The 18,089-nt window shown below is 42.3% G+C and overlaps 1 protein-coding gene across 3 annotated transcripts; it reads right to left on the bottom strand.

Annotated features, from left to right (window-relative positions):
* On the bottom strand, nt 8,942-14,750 carry UQCRB (ubiquinol-cytochrome c reductase binding protein). 3 transcript variants are annotated; one of them, XM_021088627.1, is made up of 5 exons: nt 14,667-14,693; nt 13,977-14,048; nt 11,497-11,568; nt 10,016-10,182; nt 8,963-9,174 (listed from the first exon to the last, which is right to left on the bottom strand). In XM_021088627.1, exons 4-5 carry the CDS (start codon nt 10,175-10,177, stop codon nt 9,097-9,099), a joined length of 240 nt encoding a protein of 79 aa, XP_020944286.1. In that variant the 5' UTR covers nt 10,178-10,182; nt 11,497-11,568; nt 13,977-14,048; nt 14,667-14,693; the 3' UTR covers nt 8,963-9,096. The 3 variants fall into 3 exon arrangements, with proteins under 3 accessions (NP_001172101.1, XP_020944286.1, XP_020944285.1); NM_001185172.1 differs by lacking the exon at nt 13,977-14,048 and having other exon boundaries at nt 8,942-9,174; nt 14,667-14,718; XM_021088626.1 differs by lacking the exons at nt 11,497-11,568; nt 13,977-14,048 and having other exon boundaries at nt 14,667-14,750.

Raw genomic sequence — 18,089 nt, 5'->3', positions numbered from 1 at the left:
TCACTGCTCTGCTCAAAACCCTCCAGGCCTCTGAGTTGCATTTACATAAACTTCAGATTCCTTCACGGGATAAAATGCCCTCCAAGGGGGCTGTGCCAGCCTTTCTGACTTCGAGGTTGGCACTCTCTCTCCTCTATTCGGATTCAACAGGGTGACCTTCTCCATCCGCTTCCCCTCACTGCTCCCCGCTCATGCTCGGTGCTACCACAGGTCCTTTGCACATAATATTTTCTCAGCTGGGAATGTTCCTCCCTTTTTTTTAAATTTTATTTTTTATTATTATATTTTTTGCAATGTTCTTCCCTTGACTACTGTTTTGCTGCCTTAGCTACACAGTAAAACCATCTGCATTCCAGGCTACATCCCAAACCAATCAATCGGAATCTCAGGAGGGGTACCCAGGCATCAATTCAGAAACTCTGGAGTGGTACCCAGGCACCCAAGGGGTTTTGGTTTGAATTGCTTGTGCGTTTTTAACCTTTTCAGGTGGTTCTGGACACAGCCCAGCTTAAGAATGAGGGTGGCTTCACCTGGTAGCTCCTCTCCAACATTCAGAGAGTTGTTCAAATGTCACCTTCTCAGAGAAAGGATGATTACACGACTTTTCTTACCAAAGATAGATAACTAGTAGAGTTAAAAAATATATAAGCAGGAGTTCCCATTGTGATTCAGCAGTTAAGAACCTGACACAGTAAGGAGTTCCTGCTGTGGTCCAGCAATAAAGAATCTGACTAGTGGAGTTCCCGTCGTGGCTCAGTGGTTAACGAATCCGACTAGGAACATGAGGTTGCAGGTTTGATCCCTGGCCTTTTTCAGTGGGTTAAGGATCTAGCGTTGCTGTGAGCTGTGGTGCAGGTTGCAGACACGGCTTGGATCCCGAGTTGCTGTGGCTATGGTGTAGGCCGGCAGCTATAGCTCCGATAAGTCCCCTAGCCTAGGAACCTCTATATGCCATGGGACCAGCCCTAGAAAATGCAAAAAAAAAAAAAAAAAAAAAAAAAAAAAAAAGAATCTGACTAGTATCCATGAGGAGGCAAGTTCAATCCCTGGCCTCAATCAGTGGGTTAAGGACCTGGTGTTGCTGTTGCTGTTTCCACGCCAGCAGCTGCAGCTCCAGTTTGACTCCTAGCCTGGGAACCTCCATATGCCACAGGCATGACTTCCATAGTCTACAAGTGTGACTGTAAAAATGCAAAAGATGAGTAAAAAATGCATTTGTAAATGTAAAGATAGTACGTATGAGAGGGCATACATTGAAAAGACAGCAGAGCCATATAAAGGCAGGGGGAATTTAAATTTCGGTTTCCTCACTAGCTGACAGTGATCTTATAACAGTTATGATCTCTGAGCCCGTATGAAAAGCGAGAAATCGTACCCATGTTGAAGAGTTTTCTTAAGGAATAACAAGACCATAAATGGCACACAGGGAATGCTAGGTAAATATTATTAGCTATCATTAAGTAACAAACGATTTGTCAAAGCAGTAATACTTTGGAATTCAAAGAAAATAGAAATGTCAAGTGTCTGGGGATCAGAGAGGGCTTCTCCAAGTAAGTAGAATTTAATTTCTTGTCTTAAAGTAAAGCCGGAGGAGTTCCCGTTGTGGCGCAGTGGTTAACGAATCCAACTAGGAACCATGAGGTTGCGGGTTTGATCCCTGGCCTTGCTCAGTGGGTTGAGGATCTGGCGTTGCCATGAGCTGTGGTGTAGGTCACAGATGCGGCTCAGATCCCGCGTTGCTGTGGCTGTGGTGTAGGCCGGCAGCTACAGCTCCGATTCGACCCCTAGCCTGGGAACCTCTATATGCCACAGGAGCAACCCTAGAAAAGGCAAAAAGACAAAAAAAAAAAAAAAAAAAGGAAAGCTGGAACTTGGGCAAGTGGCGAGAATGGGGAGGGCAGCAGGGAGGGCGGTGGGACAGAGACTGCGAGTAGCATCTGGGGAGATAGGGAACAGGAGGGACAAAGGCAGAATCTGGCAGAGTGCGTGCGTTTGGGGAAGAGGGAGTTAAACATGAGGCAAGAGCTTGCCCGGAAAGACAGTGCAGCAGTATGTCAGGATGGGCGAACCTTCTGTTTTCTGTCATACAGCATCTTTTTAGCACTGGCATTTGCCTGAATTAAATTGTGTAGAAGAATAAGTCTCTGATTGGAAGCAGATCCATCAGGCAGAGAGGCAGAGAGGTGGGGGCGGGTAGAAGACACTGCCTTCCACAGGATCTTGTTGGTCTCTTGGAAGCTGACTCTGGGCCATGAATCAGCCCACCTCAAAGAAGCAAGCTTGTAGGGTTCCCCAGGGACAGACCACAAACCAGTTCCACAGCCCTTGGTGCTCTCATGGGAAACCCCAACTATCCTTGGGGCCGGGGGTGGGGAGCCCAGCTCTGTCTGTGTTAATCAGGGTCCTTAGTGGCCAGGTGGGGGCCTGCAACCAAGGCACATTCAATGAAGGAACAGCTAACACAAGGCAGGCAGGATTAAGGGGAACCATTGAGAGATGGATGTGGGGAGGGAGAGAGCTGCAGAGTCCTGAGAGGAACTGTCAACCCCTAGCTCAGCACAGGCAGGTGGGGGAATAAATACTCCGTCCCTCTGCTTGTCTGCCCTCTTTGGCAATTGAAGACCAAGCCAGAAGCCAGAGGGCAAAGTTGTCCACTGATGTCCATACAGGTCAGCCTCCGGCATGCAAAGCAGGTTGTATGCTGAAAGTGGATTCGGAATACCCAGCCTAGTGAATAATCTTATGGAATGACAAGCCCAGAGAGGGAGCTGATTACCAACCAGCCTGCGTTCTCCTTAAGGCATCCATCCCCCTCACTGGGTCCCCTCCTCCCCTCCCTCTCTACTTCCCACTTCCATCCCCTACACATGTAATTGATCATCCATTCTTGCCAGTTGGACCTCCTAGTATCTCTCAAAAATATACTCGGCTCACACCATATACCTAACTCTACAGGGATTGAAGATTTATGGTTTTACTTCTTACAGCTAAAAGGACTGGATAAAAACCTCACTGGATATTTATATAAACTTGGAATAAAGGGAGGACTTCTCCAACATGATCTTAAAGGCAAAAACCACAGAGGAAAAGACTGATAGATTACACTACATGAAAATGGGAAACTTCCATTTGACAAAAACCACCATGAACAAAGTTGAAAAGACATCAAAAAATAACTGAAACAAAATTCGAGCAATGAAATCAGAAATATCATTTCAGCAAATTTAAGTAAAAGAAGTGCTGTCTAAATATATAAAGTTCTCATACAAATAGATAAGAACTGACCCACATTGTGGGGGTGGAAGGGGAACTAAGAAGAAAACTAAATAAGGAAAATGCTGTGAAAATAAAAATAGATGCCTAGTCAAAGAACACGAGCAAGATAGACTGGGGAGGGAAAACAATTTGATAACAGCCTATGGGAAAATGTTTAACCACTCAATCCAAGAAATGCAAATAGCTCCTTCTCCAACCAAATTCAGGAAGATCGTTCTTGAGAATACTCACTGTAGGCACAGTTGCAATGAAAAGGGCCCTCACGAATTGCTTAGAGGAGTTTAAATTATTACGGTCTTGAAAAGCAAATTGGCAGTTCAGTATTGAGAAACTTTAACATTCATCCCCCTTAACCCAAGTTGAAAATTCGGGGAATTTTTACTTGCTAGAATCTACTCACTTTCCTACTCACAAGGTGTAGGAATCTCAACATGACATACACTTTCCAAGTTTCATATCCCATACCTCCCAGCTGACATGTGCCACCCCATCAGTGTGAAACTACTGGTTCTTCCCTAGGCATGGGCCCTGCACATTCGTGTCTCTGAGCATTTCCTGTTTATTTTCCTCTGCTTGGAAAGCCCTTCACCACTGGCTGGCTTTGCTTACTCTTTTGGAATCAGCTAAGTTGTCAGAGGGTCTGCTCTGATCACCTGCCAGGTTGAGTTAGTTTTCTCTTCTCCGTAATACCCCAATACCTGGTGCATATATAGTTTCACAGATCATTTACATATTTATTTACATATTTACATATCTATTTACATATCAGTCTCCACCATCTTGGTTTCTTGGTAGCCCCCCTGTAGAAGTAGAGGCAACTCTGGAGGCAATTCTGTCCCCCCAGAGGGACACTTAGCAACAGCTGGAGATATTTTTGGTTGTCATAACTGGGGGAAAACCAGGATGCTGCTTAACACCCTACAGTGCACAGCAAAGCCCCGGCCTAAAATGCCAATAGTGCCAACATTCAGAAATGCTATCCTATACCTAGCTTCTGTCTAGCATGAAACATAAAAAGCACATACCCAAAAAAAATTTTAGCTACATAATGAACAAGGGTAAAATGAACTTTTAAAGCCCAATTTCTTCTTCCATACAATGGGTGTAATTATATCTATGCAAGAAGGCTACAGGGAGGATTAAGACAATGGTATGAACAATGCCTGATACAAAGCTGATAACTTCATCAATCTTAGTTTATCCTAAGAATAAATGCATAAAAAATACAGCCCCAGTATGTTTCTGTCCTGAAAGAATGATTCATTTCATAAACCACTTTATTTTATAGCTGAGAAGCCCCACTCTTTAAGGGATAATGACTTGCCTAAATTGGTATCATATCCGAGTTTCTAGTTTAGCTGTGAACCATATTTTAAATGCACGCATAAGAAAGGAATTAAAAGCTGACTCTTGTAAAACAAATAATTATCCCTTTTTGGTTGGATTTATAAATACAATTTTCATAAATATGCATAAAATTTTCTTGAAAATACTTAGAATACTAACAGAGCAATGATTCAACTGAATAATGTTACCAGCAGTTTCACAGGGATTTATTTTGAAATTACATTTTTGGCATATATGCAAAAATAGGCAAATGTATTAAAATACAAAGTTAAACAAATAATACATTCTTTCGACTATAGGAGAGACATAGAATCCAGAAAAACATTTTAAATAGTTTGTCATAATACATAAGCCATGTTAATACATATTAACAAGCTTTCTGGAATCTGTGCTAAAAAATAACGATCCTGCAATGATTGTTCCTTCTCACTGCTCATTTGTTAATACATACAATGAAATTTCTTAGCAAAATATAATTCAGAGGCACCATCTGACCTGAGATCTCAGATTCTAACATGTTATGACTTTTAATATGAACACCAGTATAACCAGAATTTAAACAAATTATGGCAAATAAATTAAAACATATATATTTTAACATCTATAGACTTTATTAGGTGTTCCTCATACAGTCATCTGGTATGTTTAAAGAGTGAGCAATCATATAAAAGGAAATATGGTCAAAACTGATTGAAGTAATAAAATCCTGAAACTAAATAGCATCTCATAATTCATCGCACAGCATATATTAGATTTCATTACATCAGTATATAGCTTAGTAGTAAATTCTCCTGATGGTCATAAACCTCTAAGGTGTTGTCATCCTGAAAAATGAAGGGGAGGGAGTTGGTGGGGGTACAGAAAGGATAAATCTTGAGCAGTGCCGGTGCAGTGCACCTTTAAGGAGTAAAGTTGTAGTGCATCGCCACCTAGTGGCTGAATTTAAAACCTTATTCTGATAAAGGGATTTTTTCCTGTTATGTCTCACTTACCCTTTAACTAACTGTATTTATCTGATACTGTGGTTCCTAAAATTCATGTTGCTCAAATGGGTAAGGCCATTTGCACTTCACCCATCAGGCTGTCAAGGATTTGGTTGTGTTTTTGTGTTCATCTAATCTTTAAATTCTAAGTATTTCGGATATTTTCAAAGCCACACAATGGATGTCAATATTAGCAAAATACCAGCCTCTGTGTGCAAAGAGAATTATTATGGCTATAGGAACCTTGGGCTTTGGATCAGTTTTTATTCTTATTACTGAATCTCTTAACAAGTCAGAATAATGCTTACTGTGTGCCAGGGACTAAGTTACATACAATGAAGCCAATTAATTTTCACAACTCTGTAAAGTAGGTCATCATTACTCCCATTTTAGGGCTGAGGAAACTGAGGCACAGAAAAGTAAACTATGTTCCTAAAGTTACCCAATTAAGTGGATGCATTTAGATGTGGGTAGTCTAACCCAGAATTAGGTCTGACTCACTCTACTATTCTGTCTACAAGATGATGAGCCAAATGGTTTGTATGAATATAATATCCACCGGCAATGTATGGGATTCAAATTCATCTGAAAAGATCTGAGAAAATAAAGAAATTGGAGCCCTAAAATTCTGGGTGGTCCTTGGTTCTGTAAGAATTTATCTTAAGTTACCTAGTTAGGTCTAATAGGGAAGCATCATGACACAGAAGTATTTACCTTAAGCACATATTCCCCAGTTTCTCTGATTTGCAATACTGTTCCAAAAGTGTAATTTGAATCGACTGCAGTCAAATCACAAATCTTACAAAAATACTAAGCATGTTAAAGAACTGCTCTTATCATGACCAAAACCATTATCAAATGAGGATCTAGGTAACTTGGAACAAACCGAAAAAAAAAAAAAAATCCCCAACAAGAATTTTGGGATAGACAGTTCAGAAAATAATCTGAATACCAAAAAGAGAGGCTCTCAGGGAACTGAATGAGGCTTCCTAATAATACTTTAGCATTTTTTTAAAAGCCTTTTTTTTTTTTTTTTTTTTTTTTTAGGGCCGCCTCCGTGGCACATGGAGGTTCCCAGGCTAGGGGTCAAATCGGATCCTTAACCCACTAAGCAAGGTCGGGGATCAAACCGAGTCCTCATGGATACCAGTCAGGTTCGTTAACCACTGACACGACAGGAACTCCAAAGACACTTTTATGTACATGTTGCAAAAGTCAAATACAAATGTTTGTCAAAATCGCGTCTGTGAATAAAACATATGCCAAATGTGCATACACCCTCCTTTTTGTCCACACCTCAGCATGTGGAAGTTCCCAAGACAGGGATCGAACCCACACCTTTAGCAGTGACCTGAGCCAAAGCAATGATGCAAGATCCTAATAGCTAGGCCATCTGAGAACTCCCTGCTTTAGGAATTGTAACTACAGGCGTACCTTTTATTGGGCTCCTCACATATTGTTTTTTACAAATTGAAGGTCTGCGGCAACCCTGCATCCAGGGCAGTGACCTGCGCCACAGCAGTGACACCACCGGATCTTTAAACTGCTGTGCCACCAGGGAATTCCAGCAAGGTTTTGTCTTTTTAGGGCCACACCCGTGGCATATGGAGGTCCAAAAGGAGCTGTAGCCACTAGCCTACACCACAGCCACAGCCACGCCAGATCCGAGCTGCGTCTGAGACCTACACCACAGCTCACGGCAACGCCGGATCCTTAACCCACTGATTGAGGCCAGGGATCAAACCTGCATCCTCATGGATGCTAGTCAGATTTGATTACACTGAGCCACGAAGGGAACTCCCCCAGCAAGAGTATTAAATGAGGTATGTACAATGCTCTTTTTAGACACAATGCTATTGAACTTGATAGACTAGTTATATTTATTTTCGTATGCACTGGGAAACCAAAAACTTCCTATGACTCACTTTATTTTGGTATTTGCTTTACTGTGGTAGTCTGGAACCAAAACTGCAGTATCTCTGGCAGATGCCTAACACAAAACTTGGTTTTTGTTCTTTTGTTCAAGGTAGACATTCCACCACACATAGCAGTGGCTTATGGAATACCATGAAGGCTGCAGTTTCAATACTGGCCCTCCCTACAGTTCCATTTTTCACTTCGACCAAAGAAAGCACTTTAGAATTTAGTGGTGGGAATGTTATTACTTTTTTGTTTTTTCTTTTTTTTAGGGGCGCAACTGCAGCATACAGAAGTTCCCAGGCTAGGGGTCGAATCGGAGCTACAGCCACCTGCCTAGGCCACAGCGACAGTAATGTGGGATCCCGGCTGCATCTACAACACTGGATACTTAACCCACTGATCGAGGCCAGGGATCAAACCTGCATCTTCATAGATACTAGTCAGGTCTGTTACTGCTGAGCCACAGTAGCAACTCCAGGAATCATGACATTATTGAATAGCTCTAATTTACATTAAAAAATTAGACTATAAACTTAAAACTTTTAAACATTATTAGCATACCATGCTTACAATAGACTTTTTATTTTTTTGTCTTTTTAGCTATTTCTTGGGCCGCTCCCACGGCATATGGAGGTTCCCAGGCTAGGGGTCGAATCGGAGCTGTAGCCACTGGCCTACGCCAGAGCCACAGCAACGCGGGATCCAAGCCGCGTCTGCACCCAACACCACAGCTCATGGCAACGCCGGATCCTTAACCCACTGAGCAAGGGCAGGGACCGAACCCGCAACCTCATGGTTCCTAGTCGGATTCGTTAACCACTGTGCCACGACGGGAACTCCCGACAAAAGACTTTGACAATCATTTCCAAAGTGGAAAAGTCACTGGGGTCTATGAAGAAAGTATGATTTGACTTTACAATTTTTGCCTGTTTTTCTAGTCTACTTTTTGTTTTCTAATACATTAGCACAGGAACACAGATATATAACTTATACAGGCCCACACTGGGGTTGCATATGTAATTTTTTTAAGACAGAATGCAAAATCTATTATATTTGGACATCAGTAGCGGAAAAGGGCTGTTTCCTAATCCTGGCAAACTAGAAGGTGAATGCTCTCCCATTTCATTTGGAAACTTTTGAAGCTGCAGAGCCAGTCTGCTTGTACTATTTGCTTCAGGTAAAATAAAGTCACTGCTGCTTGTGTCTCGTTCCATTCCATCCTTGCAAGGGAGGCCTTGCTAGGGCTTTAACCCACAAAGGCAATATAAATATGACCATCCTACTGTTCTACTATTCTAAATGATTAAAGTGGCTTCTCTGAGCTCAGGACGCAGTTAACTACTAACTGAAAAGTATCCTAAAAGTTTAGAAAGAATTGTAACAGATACATAAATTCAGCAGTTATTAGGACAAGGTTTAGAATTCCAAAACTCCAATGATATTTATAATAGATATTTATTTAAAGTAATACATTTACAGCTCAGATAGGTCTACATTGTACATTTCGGGTTTAACCAAGTTCATAAAAATAGTTTGACGACTGCTGCATCCACAGATTTAGACTATACGATTATTTCTTTGCCCATTCTTCTCTTTCTTTTCTTTCCCGGATAACCTCTTTCAGATATGGTTCAAGGTAGAATTTATCCTAAAGAATGAATAAAAGAAAAATAATATAGACTCATCATATACCATAAATACTTAATAGATCTTTAACAAATCTATCAAAATTAAATTCCAACTTAAGAAACTATATTCTCAAGCAGTCTAAAAAATGTAAAAACTCATAAAAGATATTGTAATAAACTGCTTTGATAGATTATTACAAGAAAGTCTGTCAGAAAAGAAAAAAGAATGAGAATCTACAAGCTTTGGCCTCATTTCAGTGCAGTCCCAGGTTTAGGATTTTCTTCATAGAGTTCTTATTGAGCTAGAAGGCCACTCAATGGAATCACAGGAACACCATTGTTTTCATCTGAGCAGAAAGTATGCAGGAGAACAATGGCCCGGAAGGCAGAAGACCTGGATCCTAGTTCTGGATCCTCTATCAAGGACATGCTTGGCAATTTTGGAAGTCACTTCCCCTCTAAGACTCAATGTGTCCGTCTCTAAAATGGAGCTAGCATTTGCTTTACTAACCTCACCAGATTGTCCTAAGGATACTGATTTGACACAACTTTAAGAACTCTAAAGCACTACACCAATGAATGTCTTCTCTGTGTCCAATACTCAATTCCTTTTCTTTCCTTTTTTTTTCTGGCTGATCCCAAAGCATATGGAAATTCCCAGGCCAGGGATCAAATCCGAGCCCTACCTGTGACCTACGCCACAGCTCCGGCAACACGGATTCTTAGCCTACTGCGCCAGCTGGAGATTGAACCCGGGCTGCCACAGAGACAATGCAGGATCCTTAATTCACTGCACCACAGCAGGAACTCCTAAGAGTCCATTCTTAACGGCCATTATCAGATACATAAAAGCTGTACTACCTCCTCATATTTTGTCCACTGCTCTTTAGGCAAGATCTGCTGTCTCATAGTCAGGTCCAGTGCTCTCTTAATGCGAAACACCCTGTCGTTATAAAGGTTCTCAGGAAGCCTTCTTATGGCTTCTTTTACATCGTCATCCTCATATATTGTATCATCTCGCATTAAGCCTATGATAAAAAAACAAGAGTGTTTGATTGAATATGCATCTTAAAAATAACGAGTAGAATATCTTTATGACTTAATAACTTAATTTCATTCACCCAACGGGCAAAATATCAAGAGTTAGGTATGATGGAAACTCAATGCATTTCATACACACTAATGGGTTATTTCTTAAATGGTACTGTGGAAACAATACAAGCTTTTTAAAATCTACTGCCATAAAATTCACACTTTATCTACAGTAATTTAAAAAACATTTAAAATGTCTACCTTGTTTTTATTTTTTTTAATTTATTTTTTATTTTTTGTTTTTTAAAGGTCACACCCGCAGCATATGGAGGTTCCCAGGCTAGTGGTCTAATTGGAGCTGCTGCTCCTGGCCTACGCCAGAGCCACAGCAACACCAGACCTGAGCCGCGTCTGTGACCTAGACCACAGCTCACAGCAACGCCAGATCCTTAACCCACTGAGCGAGGCCAGGGATTGAACCCGAAACCTCATGGTTCCTAGTAGGATTCATTAACCACGGAGCCACGATGGGAACTCCAAAAAGTGTCTACCTTGTTTTTAAACACATATCAATAAACCACATCTCTACTTTCTTTTACTTTAATTCTGAGATCAAGGTATTAAAGAATCTTAAAATGACAGTGTTAAGGAACCAGTAACATTTCATGATGCTTCAATTACAACAGATGAAGTTCATAGCAAATTATGAAATTCCAAAAAAGTTCAGGCATCAAACAATTGTAAAGATGTCAGACAATATTAACATTTGAAAAATCTCTTCTTTCAAAGTTCATATAACTTAAATTTTAAAATGCAAAGTGGAGGAATTGAGAGGGGGAGCATATAATAACAAAAAGGTTCTGCTACCATATTTCAAGAACAGAAATCATTTCCACCTCAAACATTTGAGACAATTCCATCCTTCTCTTCTCAAAATAATAAAAAAAGGAAATGGACTTAAAAAATGAAATGTAACCTATTATTTTTTGCCACACCAACATCATATGGAAGTTCCCAAGCCAGGGATCAATTCTAAGCTTCAGCTGTGACCTACACCCCAGCTGGGCAATGCTGGATCCTTAACTCACTGTGCCAGGCTGGGGTTCAAACCCACACTGCAACAGAAATAACGCCAGATTTTTAACCTGCTGTGCCACAGTGAGAACTCCCAGTGTGACCTAATTTTTTTAATTTTCTAATGTACACAGGTGCAATTAATTAGCACATTTTGGGGATCCATAATAACGCTTGCAAAAGCACTACTCTCGGGGGGGGGGGGACAGAGGAAGAAAGAAAGCACAAATACTTACCCAGTTTATTAAACCCGGCGGCATTATAATACCATTTTCGTATACCCTCCAGCCACTTGCTTGATGCTGCAACTGATTTTATCATACCATTAGTTGCTAACAATTCACGTATAGTATACAGTAAGCCAGAGAATGAAAACAGGAAGGAATTTCTTTTAAAAGCATATACTCTACATATTACAGATAACTTCTTATTTTATCTATGAGCAAGAGTGACTGCAGCCAAAAAATTGGGAAGTCATGGGAAAAAAGGGTAAACTCAAATAACTAATGTACAAAAGATCTATAGACACAATTACAGCCCCTAGATATCTACAGGGGATTGATTCCAGGACACACACACACCCCGCCAACCAATACCAAAATCCAGAGAGCCTCAAGTCCCTTATGTAAAATAGTGTAGTGATAACTAAGCACATCTCCCTGTATACTCTTTTTTTTTTTTTTTTTTTTTTGCTTTTTAGGGCTGCACCTGAGGCATATGGAAGTTCCCAGGCTAGGGGTCAAATCAGAGCTGCAGCTGCCTGCCTACACCACAGCCACAGCAATACAGCAACGCGGGATCTGAGCCACATCTGCAACCTACACTAAAGCCCACGGCAATGCCAGATCCTTAACCCACTGAGCAAGGCAAGGGGTCGAATTCGAAATCTCATGGCTCCTAGTCGGATTCGTTTCTGCTGTACAACGGGAACTCTGTCATGTATACTTTAAATCATCTCTAGATTGCTTATAATACTTAATGCAAAATAAATGGTACGTAGATGGTTGTAAATCCAAAGCAAATGCTATTTCTATTTCGAACTTTCTGGAATTTTTTCCCCAAAATATTTCCGATCATGAGGGTGGCTGAATCCCCAGTGTGGAACCAGTGGATGTGGAGGGCCAACTCTACTGCCGCTCCAGCTTCTCAAAGTCCATTATCCCATTCCCTTCTGTTCCCCTGTTACCATCAGAACTGAAGGGGTGGGAGATGGAAGGGAAACTGGGAACTCGGAACTTGCCCATCATTTGTAGTTTCAGAAACAGATTACAGAAAACAAATGTAAACTTTCCAAGGGAGTTGGAGCTGTATGAAAAGGTGAGATTTCAAGATACGCTGGCAGATTTAAATGAGCCCCAGCCATATTTTTATTCCATATTACCTTTATGTCACATGGCCACTCTCTTTTAAAATACATATGTATTTCTGGGAGGGCTGTGATAACATTAGTAAGTCACTTACTATTAAGGAGGACAAGTAAAACAAGCACATTATCCTCCGCCCAAGTAGCTAACTTTCCACCGAGGGAATGGATATTTGAGAACAGATGAGAAGAAACAGGTAATGTTAAAACTCTTTGGGGGTAGTTTCCATTGTGGCTCAGTGGAAACGAACCTGACTAGCATCCACGAGGATGCAGGTTCGACACCTGGCCTCACTCAGTGTTGTTATGGGCTGTGGTGTAGGTTGCAGACTCGGCTTGGATCTGGCATGGCTGTGGCTGTGGTGTAGGCCATGGCTGTGGCTGTGGTGTTGGCCAGTGGCTACAGCTCTGATTCGACCCCTAGCCTGGGAACCTCATATGCAGAGGGTGCAGCCCTAAAAAGACAAACGAACAAACCAAAAAAACTCTTTGGGAACAGGACTGTGCCTGATGGGTTACCCAGTAGGGGCGGAGAGCAATGCGAGAGTGCCTGAGGTTTCAGGAGAGGTATGATACAGAAGAGGAGGTATGGTAAGTTTAAATTTTCTTTTAAAATTCCTGTCTTGGAGTTCCCGCTGTGGTGCAGCCGGTTAAGGAATGCCGGAGGTGCAGCTTGGAATCAAGCCCTGGCCCAGAAGTGTGGCCAAAAAAGGAAAAAAAAAAAAAAAAAAAAATGTTGTCTTAGGGCTAGCCCCTTACCAAGGAAGGAAAGCAAACTCTTTAATCTCAAACCCTCCTTATTACATCCCAGATTACACAGCTTTGGTAAATCTCTTTGCAAATTAAGCACCACATAACTGCACTGCTTCTAGGAAAACAACTACCAAAGAGTCAACAAACTACAAACATATTTGTAGGAGACAACTGTATTTACCAGTGATGGTAATAACGATTAATATTCACTGTGTGCCAGGCACTATTCTATCTGCTTTAACTCCCATTCGCTAGTTATTTACAACACTCTTGTCCTTGCATAAGAGGAGTAAGATTTATTCAAGATCAGAAGCAGCTAGTGATAGGGTTTAGGCCAGGTCTACCTAGTTTCCAAACGCAGCACAGAAGCAGAACGCCTTAAATAGCTGCCCAATTAATGAAGTAATGAATTCTTAAAAGTTTCCACCACCTCTGAAAAGCTCAATGTGATTTAGATAACCAACTTATCTGGCAATCTGATGTTTCCTTACTAGCTTCACAATTGCTGGGGCAGAGAGAAAACATTTTTTAAAAGTTAATTCCAATTCACACCGCCAGAGGGCAGCGATTGGCCAAAAAAGAGAAAAAAGAAAACCCTACCTTAGAACGTCCTGTTTTAAATATTCCGGTTGTTTCTGCATTCTATTCCATAATATACGTTCATCCCAATGCCTACAATAAATGAAAATTTCTCCAAATCCACAGATCAACTTGACGTTCCAGATAAGCCAAGGTCAACCTGAAACTTCACTATAACCCTTGCTCAGCTGCCTCTAACTCCCAGTCTGAGAAGAGCGAAAGGTGGAACAGGTTTCCAGCCCTATTTCCTCCGGTCACTTTGCCTCAGTTATCTCACCAGCCTAAAAGGAAAACTAACCACCGTCCCCCTCGCGCCGGCGGGAGAACTGATCGAGCGAACGCACATGACAGCGCTTGGCTCACAATAAGTACTCAGTTCATTTGGGTTCAAGGTCAGCCACTGATTATCTCCTGGTGCCCTTGAACTCTTTTAAGGCCGAGGGGAAGGGCTGCCGAGCACGAGAAGCCTGAACACCAGGGCTGTGGCAGCCACCGCGGGTACCTTCACCACAGCAGGTCCTATCCCAACCCTCTGGGCGAGCCCGGCCTAGCGACAGCAAGGGGGTAGGACCCAAGCGTCTTTCAGGCGGGCCGCCGCCGCCTTCCCTTATGCCGCAAACCTAGCCACTTAGAGCAAAGGAAGACGAGCAAGTTGCTGCGAAAATAGGTTAAGCGCTGCGACGTCAGCCAGGCAAGATGCCACTCACTTACCAGCAGGCCTGCTCGCCATTTTGACCCGAGACAGAAGCGTTGCCTGATGGGTAAGTCCTAAAGGACGCGCAGGGTCCAGTGCGCAGGCGCGCTACGTCACGTCGCGAGGAGAGGGAGGACGCTCGCGCAGGCGCAGTTTTGGCGGCCGGTGTTTGGTTCCTGCCCTGCACACCTCTCCAGCCCCCTGGGTTTTATCCATCCAGCGGGTCTGGAACTGGTCCCGGTTCCAAGAGGCGGTACTTGTGACCTGATGGGGGAAACACTAGGCAGGGAATTAGGACACCAGGGCTTTAGCTTGGGTTGTGTTACTGACGAGCTCTGAGAGTTGAGGCAGTATGAATTGCGCCCTTTCTGCCAAGCACCATGCTAAGCAGTTTCTGGACGTATTTTCATTTAATTCTAAATCTGTAAGATAAATACTACTGTGATCGTACCTATTGTAGGGAAGAGGAAACAGGCTCAGAAAGCTTTCATAAATTGTCCAAGGGCACACAAGGTAGGGAGAATCCAGATTCATCTTCCAGAATCTGAGACTGGATAAAACTGTGGCACTCCTTAATTGTAGGGCCATGTGCTACCCCACTAATCCAGGAGACACCTTCTCTGACCTTCAGTTTCTCCAGGTGAAGTTGTACATCAAGACTTTTTAGTGGAAATCTAGTTAAGAGAATTTGAGTGCCTTGTGATTTTTTTGTTTGTTTTTATGGCTACACCTGCGGCATATGGAAGTTCCCTGGGCCAGAGTTCTAACTGGAGCTTCAGCCAAGGCCTAGGCCACAATGGATCCGAACTGGATCTGCAATTTAGGCTGTACCTTTTGGGCAACACCAGATCCTTAACCCACTGAAGGAGGACGGAATCCTCACAGAGACAACGTTGGGTCCTTAACTCCATGAGCCACAAAGGCAACTCCTTGAATGCAATTTTAAGGTAAAATAACTACTTTCACTGTCTCAATTCCAACATGTTTCATCTGAGGTATAAAAACCCAGGGGCAGCAGTGTCACAAACTGTTAAGGGAGAAGAATTTTACTAAAGGATGCAAAGCAAAATAAATGATTAATTAGTGGGTGAGGCAGAGAGGGGACTATCCAAGTAACTTTTCCCTGCAAAAGAAGATATGCTCCACAGTGACAGCTCTCCACATATAAGCAAGTTCTCTTGCTGAACACAGTCATGAGAAGAGTCAAAGGTTAAATCCCTCTCATCATGCTATGTTTTAAAAAGAAATTTGTATTTGGGAGTTCCCATTGTGGTGCAGCAGTAACAAACCCGTCAAGTATCCATGAGGACGTGGCTTCTATCCCTGGCTTCCCTGTGGATTAAGGATCTGGTGTTGCTGTGGCTGTGGTGTAGGCCAGCAGCTATAGCTCTGATTCGACCCCTAGACTGGGAACCTCCATGTGTCTTGGATGCAGCCCTGACAATACAACAAACAACAACAACAAAATACTTGTGGTTTTAGGACTGTTCATTACAGCAACACAGATAGCCCATTCTGAGAGGGTTGTTAATAAAGGCAAAATGAGGTTCTGAGCCAAAGAAAGGCTAGGCAGGATGGCTCCATGCTTTGCCTCCTAGCTCATCCTTCTTCCTTGTTTCCTGTTATGTGATCTCATCCATTAGAGAACTCCATGAAGACACATATCCCTGCCACCCTAGGTACTGTATTTTAGGAACGCAAATGTCTGCTGGGCAAGTGAATAAAATTCCTCTAACAGGAAGGCCCTGACCCATTATAAATTTAGTTTCTCACAAGGTTTCAGGATACCCAACAGCACAAAGCCCTGATACACAATAAACTACTCCCAAAGTTAGTGGTTTAAAACACTTTCTGAATTCCCAATTCTGAATTCGGCTGGGAAATTCTGCTCCCTGTGGTACCTACTGAGGCTGGAATACACAAGACTGGCTCTCACTCACTTATCTGGTGCTCACTTGGAACAGCTGAGGTTTGGTCGGGAATCTCTTCCCGCCTCATTTCTCCAGTAGTCACCAGGCCTCTTTCCATCCTGGCCCAGGGTTCCAGGACAACTGCAGATGTGCAAGTAGCCCAGGAACCAGAGTGCACCAGTCAGTGTGGGAGGGAATAATACGATTGCAAATACCGGATGTGGTTCCTTGGGGGTCTACTCAGTCTCGTGATCCTAAGGCAGATAACAAACCACGATGGCTCATCTTACAAATAAGCAGACTAGAGGTTAAATAATTTGCCCAGGATTACATGTTTAAATGGTAAATGGAAAAAAGGAAATATTATTTCATGCTATAAATCTTTACACCCTGCCACTAAGTCAAAGATTTATTGTGCCCTTTTATATTCTCATTGCTCACCTTCAAACAACTTTCCTTCCTTTTCCTGATTCTCAGTAACTGACTGGGCAATTTTTTTTTTAAATTAAAGTATTGTTGATTTACAATGTTGTGTTAGTTTCAGGGGTACAGCAAAGTGAATATATATATATATATATATATATGTACTTTTTCAGACTCTTTTACACAAGATATTTAATATAGTTCCCTGTGCTATACAGTAGGTCCTTTTTGCTTATTTTTGCTATAGTAGTATGTATCTATTAATCCTGAATTCCAATTCATCCTTCCTCTGGCCAGCTCTGAATGTCTGTGCTCAGAAACCTAACAGTGCAGAAAATCCAAAATTGAGTAATTTTTATAGCATTATCTAAGTGAGTAGTAGATACGAGGTGGAATATAGTATGCTCCAGAAACTTTAAATAGAGCTGTCTTGTGATAAAACCCCTGTATTTATTATTTTTGGCCAGACCTGTGGCATATACTAGTTCTTGGTCCAGGGATCAAATCCAAGCTGCAGCTGTGACCTACACACCACAACTGTGGCAATGCTAGATCCTTAACTCAGCATGCTCCCAAAACTCCTTGAAAAGACTTTGAAAATAGGAGTTCCCGTCGTGGCACAGTGGTTAACAAATCCGACCAGGAACCATGAGGTTGCAGGTTGGATCCCTGGCCTCGCCCAGTGGGTTGGGGATCCAGCCTTGCCGTGAGCTGTGGTGTAGGTCGAAGAGGTGGCTTGGATCCTCCGTTGCTGTGGCTGTGGCAGAGGCTGGCAGCTACAGCTCTGATTAGACCCCTAGTCTGGGAACTTCCATATGCCTCGGGAAGTGGCCCTAGAAAAGACACACACACACACACACACACACACAAGAAAATAGGAAAATCTTCCACTGACCTCATCTGCGCCAGGACAACATACCAGCTTCAACATACCAGCTTATACTAAAACTGACTCTGTTCTTCTAAGCTTGCTATATAATTTATTTATATGTATATATGTATTTTTTTTTCTTTTTGTCTTTTTTAGGGCTGCGCCCATGGCATATGGAGGTTCCCAGGCTAGGGGTCTAATCAAAGCTCAGCCTACGCCTCAGCCACAGCAACACA

This window comes from Sus scrofa, chromosome 4, assembly GCF_000003025.6.
Source record: "Sus scrofa isolate TJ Tabasco breed Duroc chromosome 4, Sscrofa11.1, whole genome shotgun sequence".
NCBI lineage: Eukaryota > Metazoa > Chordata > Mammalia > Artiodactyla > Suidae > Sus > Sus scrofa.
The sequence above is the reverse complement of the archived record's forward strand: the minus strand, read 5'-3'. Positions and strand labels throughout refer to the sequence as shown.